This window comes from Nipponia nippon, unplaced genomic scaffold, assembly GCF_047370975.1.
Source record: "Nipponia nippon isolate SJK-2023a ecotype South Korea unplaced genomic scaffold, ASM4737097v1 scaffold_1, whole genome shotgun sequence".
Taxonomy (NCBI): domain Eukaryota; kingdom Metazoa; phylum Chordata; class Aves; order Pelecaniformes; family Threskiornithidae; genus Nipponia; species Nipponia nippon.
In genome coordinates this window covers 160,520,995-160,529,617 of record NW_028262290.1, presented here as the reverse complement: position 1 = coordinate 160,529,617, position 8,623 = coordinate 160,520,995, and the positions used below count along the sequence as shown (strand labels likewise).

Genomic DNA, 8,623 nt, shown 5'->3' with positions numbered 1-8,623 from the left:
GCTTATGCTTTCTGTTGGTTTCATGTAAGCAAAGATAGAAACATCGAGAAGTTACAGATGTACAGAAAGATAGTTTCAAAAGATTGAAGCAGAAGAAGTTGTGGAATTAAGATACTGTGCTAGATAGGTATGCAGAGAGGCCGGCATGCTAAACACATGGAATCAAAGCTGATAGAGATGGGTAGAGTGATTCATATATACAATGAACTTGACTTTGCCAGCTATTCCAAGACAGCAAGCACAATCTGAAAAGTACCCAAGTTAAATTGAAGTCACAAACACACAGAGCAACATGATGCTTTTTTAATCAGGTTTTCAATCACAATGCCATTTTTTCCACCAACACACTCGCACACAGACATTTAAAAATTATTTGTCTACAAAGAGGAACAAAATGATTTAAACAACTCCAGTAAATTCTGAGCAAATCTTTTCTGATCTTCTCCTTGGGAGTCCACTCTTCAGCCGACTTATAAATTTTGTTTGCTTCTATTTCGCAAGACAAGAGCTTGGGCTGTAGATAACCTTCTGTTCAAGCTCAGCATATCTTTTCAGAAGTGGACGATAGAGCTAAAAAGGAAAAAGAAATAAATACATCTAGGTTGAAAAATCAGATTTTTAAATCATGCTGCAGTTAAAAAGCATCTTCAGACCTGAAAAATGCAGCATCTTCATAGGTACCTGAAGGCTTAGGGTTTTTTTCCCCCCAATTTGCTCAAGAAAATGCTGCAGAGTCTTCCTTCTTCAAATGTCACAGTCCTTTTTACCATCTCCTTTACAGCTTAATTTTATGACACGCACAGGTTGTTCTTATTGTGGCTGCGTTCTTGCTATAAGCAGAAGTCATTACTTCCAGAGGAAGCAGCTCTGCTAAAGTCACCTCTCCCAGCCTGACATGCCCCCTCGGTAATAGCCGTCCTAATCACCCAGGCAGAACTCCTGTCCTTGCCTCCCTCTGCTACCTCAGGACGGATCAATGCCTCTGTCCCCTCCTCCTCTGCCTTGCTAATAAGCACACTGCCACCCCCTAGCACAGTCAAACACCACCGTCAGAAAGGTCCTCCTTGGCCAATATGCTGACCAGGGCCTTCTAAAATACACTTCACACTCCCTCTCCCGCCCCTCTCATACTCCTGTATCTATTTGAGCTTCTTCTCTCCTTCACATCTTTCACAGACACAGCTTTTCCCATCTACAGTCTGCTCCATGGCCAGGCTCCTCACTCCCTGATCCCAGGCTCAGAGCGACAAATGGAGACCCAACTTCTTTCCACAACCACACTGAGTATCTGAGTAGCTTTTTTTTGTATTTCCCTAGCTAGAATTCTCCAGGAATTTTTATATCCAGAATTGTTACAACCATAAAAAGAAGAATCAAGACTCAAATGTATTCAAAACCCCAGATTCAAACATGCCCTATGCTTTTGGATATGGGCGAGATCCATGTTGGGATTTGTTTCATTCGTTACCTTCCCCCCCCCCCCCCCCCCCCTTTGCTTCAAATTCATCACAGGACATATCGCAGAAGATGAGCTGCTTGTATGTGACCAGGTTACATAGCAGAAACCGTGAATAGAGCCTAGCCCTACTGCTGGCTCCAACCCAAAACTGTACTTCATCTAGATGTTGGAGATACATCTTCTTCCTTCTCTCTTCTTTCTGGTTTTAACTGTCCATCGAATAAAATCAGTAGTTTGACAAGCCATACCAGGACAGCTTCACTCATTTGCTGGCTTGAGCACAAAGAAGGGACTGCCAGCAGCCAGTACGGGGTCTGGTACAGGCTCGAGCAGTCCTTAGGAGGATGCCATAAGGTCATATCCCTGCCGCAATGAATCCTAGGGGCCGCCAGTCTAGTCTACACGCCTCTGCACTGATGTTATTCATAATCAGGGCAGTCTCGCTCCTGGCTCCAGGTTCAGAGAGGTTATAGAGCCATAATGAATCATACCCAGTAAATTGAATTACTGTTCTCATCAATAAGTGAGATCCAGCATTTAAATGCATTTTTATCCTTTTCCAGATAAGAGCCACAGCCAACAACTGTATATGCATGAAAAGTTCAGGAGGAAGATGTTTCAAGTGTAAACTATGAGGCCGTAGGAAGAGACAGGGTTGTTCTTGCGCAGTTTTATGTACAGTCCTGCAGTAGCCTCCATGTCTCTAACAGTCACACTTTCTCAGATGAAAGAAAAAAAATATCGAGTTTGCAGTTTTCTCATCTAGGAAATAAGAATTAGTGTGTTTTGTTCTCATTTTCAGTTGTTAGCAAAATATCCAGTTTCTGTGTTTCTTTCTTCCTGAATAATAGTTTCAAGTCTGAACAGTGAAACCTGGATTTATCTCTTCATTCCCACTTCCACCTTCCACGATGGCAGGTGAGACCAAGTTAATGAAGAAACTCTGCAGAAGCAGCCTCTTATGATCAACTCCTCCCTTTTGCCAACCAGATGTTACAGAAGTTAAAGTACATTTCTTCAACAGATTAAGTGTATCAAGGGGAAGAAGAGAAGGAGCACCTACAGCAAGTGGAAAGAGACACTGTTCGGTAGCCAAAGCCTCACCAGGACCTTTTTTAAACCTACCTCACGGTGATTAACTGAAGCTTACAGTGTCTTAAACTTATACTGATCAAAACAGAGAAACCTACTCACTCCTACCTCTGCAACAGACTCATTCAGCAACCCCAGGCAAGTCATTTAACATGTATGTGCCCCAAATCCTCTTCTCCACAGGACCGCAATACCGAGATCCATGGAGATTTATGCAGATTTATGAGATTAGAAAATAAAATGCACCACTATTACGAAATGCCACATGACTCAGCATGGTATTTTTAACTGACTACATGAGGGCCTTGGGGATTCAGTGAAGCATGTACATATATTCTTTTCATGTTCCCAAAGAATATTATTGCTCCCATTTCTGCTAAATATGCACATCAGAGTAAACAAAATATTGAGCAAGGAACTATGGCTATACTGGGAGTATCAGTATGTCAAACAAAAACAGCTCCTTTATTCACTGAAGCATCTATAATCAAGCCTCGCTATTTCTTACTCTGCTATTCTGTAAATTTGATAAACCCTAGGTGCTTCTCAACAAAGATTCAGCACAACAGAGCTGCATTGGTAAGCGAGCTCAGCCACTGAGAAAGCAGGCTCCATATTACTTACCCAGCAGTATTTTACAAAATACACAACAGAGCATTTACTAGAAGGCTGGGAAGTATTATTGTTAATACATCACTCTGAATTAAATTGTGTCAAAATAAATGAATGACCACATTTACTGATACAGTTTCTTTTCCTGTTTATTGGTCTTAAGCACTTAGCTTGCTAATTGAGAAAATTCAGGCATTTGCAATAAGCTTCCTAGCCATTAGTGTAAATGAATGCTGCATTATGGACCCTCAGAAAAAAATGCGAACAAAAAATTAAGAATATTCCTTGTACTCTATTCCTGTTCATTTGGGGTAAAAAGCAGCGCAGTTCAGAGGGCTAAGCCAAAGTTTTAAATTCCTCTTCCTCAGGGAATTTGGCTGTAATACCACCAGTACATCGTGGTTGATAAGCACAGCAGTACTACAGGCTTTTCACAAGCAGTATTTTTCATGCCAGCTTGACACCAGCTGAAGTTTGGGGCCAAACCAGTGCAGCTCTCATGAAGTACAGAGAAGAAAAGCAAAACTACACTGATCGAGAACATGGCCTGAGCACACACAGTTGTGTCTGCAAAAGATGCTTCGCCACGTCTGCCGTGACTGAACTGCCTCCGCAGAACCTCAGGCAACTCCTTCTAAGCGATTCCAGGAGCCTTCTTCCTGAGGCAATTATATAGATTTATTTTTATAATTGAGGTCCAAAGGGAATAAAGAACTCTCAATGATGCATAAAAGCTCAAGAACATAAATTCCCTCTCTGTCATAGCCTCAAACCTAATATATCAGACCATGATATTTAACAAAAGTAATTACATGTATCACAACATGAACCTTATTATTGTCCATAATTTAATTGTCCTTGCTAGATTACAGTCTTTTCTCCTGCTTGTCTCTATAGCCTACTCCACAACATTAGCTGTACTCTTATGGCTTCGTTTACAAACCCTAAACTTCTCTCCTGGGACAATTTGGCCACACTCCGACAGTCCCACAAATAACTAAGAAAATGCTAATGATAAATATTGCATTATAACAGAGAATAACTTAACCTGCCCTCCCTGGAAAATGCATTCAAATAAATGTTACCTTGCTCTCTAGTCCAAATCAAATATGTCATCCTCAGACTACATCTTGCCATAGTACCAGCCTATGAACTCAATAGGGCTTTTACTGTTCCTTTGTACGACGTCTGGGACAATGGGACATTGTCCCTGCCGCCCTCCAAAAGCAAACCCAGCTGCGAATTACTACTAGTGACAATCCACATGGATCCTTCTATCTCCTGCAATGCTATGTTAGCCAACGATTGGAGCAATTCAAAATTTACAAATCACAAAGATGATGCTGATGATTATCTAATTTTAATCTACCCGAGTATATTTAATCTACCCTGAATAGATTAAAATTAATCAGTCTCTCACAAACACTTGCCACATAGGTTCTTTTTTTTTTTTTAAACCAAACTCAAATTACTCAAAGAGATTTGCTTAAGCAATCAAGAGATACAGATATTTTATGTTTACATCATAGCAGTTGTTCACCTTTCTTAACACAGAAAGAATACTCTTAAAGCAGAAAGAATACAACAGTGTCCTGAAATACTCTGAAGACTCCTCCAAGGAACCACACCTCAAACCGTCACTTTACTTACTTCAGATATTCATCCTGCAAGCTTATCTTTATCAGTTTAATAGGTTAAAAAAAATTATTAGCTACACAAATCACCTTAATCAAACTCCCATCAATACCTATTATATTTTTGTGGTTGTATTATTATTATCTACTTTGCACTAAATTACCAACCTAAACCAATTCTAGGAAACAACCTCCCCCCTCCAAAATCTAACTCAACACAAATATCATTATTTTAAATCAATAAATAGGTCATTATAACCTTCCTGGGTAATAGAGTCACTTCTATAAATCCACCTACTTACAAGGCAATTCACCAAAGTCAAGAAAACCTGTTAGGTCCACATTTTCCCTTCTTGAATTTTTGCAGGATTAATACATCTCAGTAGAGTCAATAATGCAATCAAAAATTACACATGCAGAAGTAGTGAACTGCGCTGCACCTTCTCCCTACAAAGCCCTACACGACAGTATTACAATAAATCTGACAGTACATCATAGGCACACGGCTTGTATAAACACAAGTGATCAACTCCAGATAATCATGTTCTCTCTCATGCTTTTTTGCTTAATTAACCAACTAGCCAACCATCTCTGTTTTAATAGATTACTAAAATAGAGCTGAATTCTAATGCCAGAATAATAGATTCTTTCTGTCTGATAACATATATTTATTGCTCTACAATCTCCTGGTTATTTCTGTCATGCTTAGTGGTTCTGATTAATCTTTTTCCTTGAGGGAGAGAGGAGGCTCCAAAGAGGTGAGATGACTCTCTAATTTTTGCTATTCTGAAAACAGGGAAGAAGGATTCATCAGGTCAACCCACAGATGACTGACTTCACTTAGCCTCCTTAAGTGACCAAAGACTATCACCACGATGGTTACCACCAGAATACCTTATGACTTGTTTGGGTCTTGACAGAATTAGAAACAAGCTCAAGTTGGGTGAGCCCCGACACCCTACAAATATACTGTGAAATCAGGTTCAACTAAGAGACTTAGGGTCATAGCCACAGAGAGGGATTTATCCTCTTTGAAATGGTCTCTTCCAGGCAGGATGGTCTGCTACAGGATAAAGTCACATTTTTGCCAGACAAGGTGGAACTTATGGGACCTCAGTGTCCACTAACTACTAACTCATCACTCAGCACAAGCTCTGTGTCTCCCATCTTGTGACTTTATTTTACCTGCCCATCAGCTTAATTGAACCAGATTTGTCTGTCCTGCTTTTCCTTTTTGAAATCACCCTCATTATCACAAAGGATCCTTCAGCAATCAAAGAAACACTTTTTGCATTTTTGGTTCCTGGAAAGCCCTACTGCATGCATAAGCCTTGGCAATGAAGCTACATCAGACTGTTGTTTGACCTCTGTCTGCAAGAGGTTTTCCTCCCTCCAATGATCTAACACATGTTGCCTCCGACCTATACCAGGAAGAAAGGATGAAACCAGAGCAGATTGCTGTGTTATGACCTGTTTTTTCACCATCCTGCCAAGATTTAGCTGTAGCCGTCCAAAAAATGTAGAGATGTGGTCCGGGAAATTTCACATTGGTTAGCCAGACTCTTTCAGAATTGCTCCTCAGTGAGACAGAACTTAACCTCAGGATGACTTTGAAGTTTATAAAAAGAACCGTCATTTAAGTGAAAGCCTCTAACCTCAACAGAATGAAACTGGATGGACAGGGAGATGCAGCTCTGTAAAAAACAGAATCAAACTGACTCATCGCATTATGAATTTTTACTGCACTGTTCATGCTAACACACTGTATTACTGACAGGCCCTCTGGCTTTCTGCAGTTTCACAGCCATGAAACTAGCCAGGGAATCCACCATCAACTGCAAAATTGTAAGACAGGAAGAAAAAAAAAATGGTGTGGAATACATAATTGCAAGAAGCTGCTTTTAATGGAATGAAGCTGGCAAGCTAAGCTAAAGCACAGGAGTGGTTATTCCTTCACATGCTGTTTGGCCACTACCTTCTCTATCATTCACGCCTATCTACTGGGGCAATAATTCACTGCTGTACATCATTTAAAACCAATAAAAAGATGTGCTATGAGAGCCAGGTCTAACCAAGTGGAAAAGAAGAAGAAAAGTATCGAGAAGGAGATAATTAACTCTTTTAGCTTCCAGGCCATTTTATGCAGACAGTAAAATAGAAAGAGGTAAATGAATTCCCCACTGATCTTTCCAGCTAGGTTAGCTTGGCCCCTGCAGGGGTACAAGGTGTTTGCTGCTCTTGCAAGGCCCCTGTGAGTGACAGCTGTATTCCCTGCCCTTGAGTTTTATAGCTGAAGCAGCACTGGGGGGTCAAAAGCAGGTCTCTCAGCACTCTCCACCTCCACACAAGCCAGCCTGGCAGCTTTTCAGCAGACAGCATTTTTGGGGGGAACAGGGCAGCAACGTGAGGTTGAATCAGACACCGGGGATCTGCTCCTGAAGTGTATTCCCTGCAGAGGGCTTCAGCTGCAACACACACGACACAGGCCATTGCTGTTAATTATTTTATCTTTTAAAATGAGGGGGGAAGGTTGAGTAAATGAGATCAGATCAATCAAGTTTAAATTATTCAATGTCTTAATATTTCTGAAGGGGACTTCTATTCGATTACTGAGCTCCTCCATCTCAGTTAATAATTAAATAATACGCTGGCAGGCACAATACAGCATGATCATTTCTATTATTACTCATGATGATATCTGGTGCTCCACTACACATGTAGCTGGGAGTTAGTAGTTTTGGCAGATCATTAATTTCCCAGTTTAAATAAAAGCTTTAAAACCTTGTTGCCTGTAGTTAGGGCACATCCAAATCTCATAAATGGAGGCTGTGTTGATGTAAAAGAAGTTTCTCTGCAGCTGAAGACACAGTTAGATTCACCTTTGGTTATTTAAACTTCTCTTCTCTAGGAATCTTGCTATATTGTATCATTTATTTATTACTGGACATTACATTTCAGAAGCTGTTGTAAACGAAGGCCTTTGGCACCTGACAGTGAGAGGCGCGCAGTTGCACTGGAGAGCCTGGGACGATTCCTTCCTTGGTTTTACAGGGGCTGGAACCACACAGTCCGCAACAGTGACTATTTCTTTTGCTTTATCCATGTGGCCCCATAAAGCGCAAACATCACCTTCAGATGTGCTGAAATTTCCAGGATGGGCACGGTACCGAAGACCTGTGCCTACTGAATCCTCCCAGTTGGCAGGCTTTCCAACTGGGAGCTATGAGTGAAGATACACAATTGCTGACCACTGTTTAAGATCAGACAGGAAGGATTTTGGGGGATGTTTTCCCAAGAGGCCATCACCACGCCTTTTTCCACGCTGCTTGCTGCAAACAAGTCAAGACTATTTTGTCAATATTATCAGTTACAACCTGACTGACCTGTGTCCAAATTCAACCTATTTTATAACTTTTTCTGTCCCTTAAGGAACAGATTTCACTCTCTGATCACCTGGATGGACTGTTCAGATTATTGCATCATTACAGCACTAAAGATCTCTCAAAATCAAATCTATCTTTACAACAAGGAGGAAGAAATATGTAACCAAATGTTTCTTGAATTAATCTATTTTACTAGAAGAATTAGTAAACCATTACCTTTGGAAGCAGACAGGAAATGAAAAGAAAAATGGTATTCCCAAGCTTGCTCACCTCCTCAGCCCCAGCGGTTGGTGTAACAGCCAATCTAGGCTCCGGTGCTAATTTCACGACATCAGCCAAGGACACATTCGTCTCAGCTACAAGCCCTGCAATGAGAATCACAATCCTGATCAATGCAAAAAGCACGGTGAGGGATGTGCCTTGACTCCCTGGCAAATTAATAC

At 40.9% G+C, this 8,623-nt stretch overlaps 1 protein-coding gene across 3 annotated transcripts in view; it reads right to left on the bottom strand.

Moving 5' to 3' along the window:
- Window positions 1-288: 288 nt before the first annotated feature.
- The window catches only part of XYLB (xylulokinase), an 85,374-nt gene continuing 77,039 nt past the window's right edge, over window positions 289-8,623 (bottom strand). For 2 of the 3 annotated variants that reach the window (XM_087763577.1, XM_087763712.1), the window contains exons 18-19: window positions 8,397-8,545; window positions 289-570 (exon numbers count right to left, since the gene is read on the bottom strand). In XM_087763577.1, the coding sequence (XP_087619703.1) occupies window positions 490-570; window positions 8,397-8,545 (230 nt within the window). In that variant the 3' untranslated portion in view covers window positions 289-489. The remainder of the gene's footprint in view (window positions 571-8,396; window positions 8,546-8,623) is intronic. The other variant, XM_087763643.1, reaches the window with a different exon arrangement.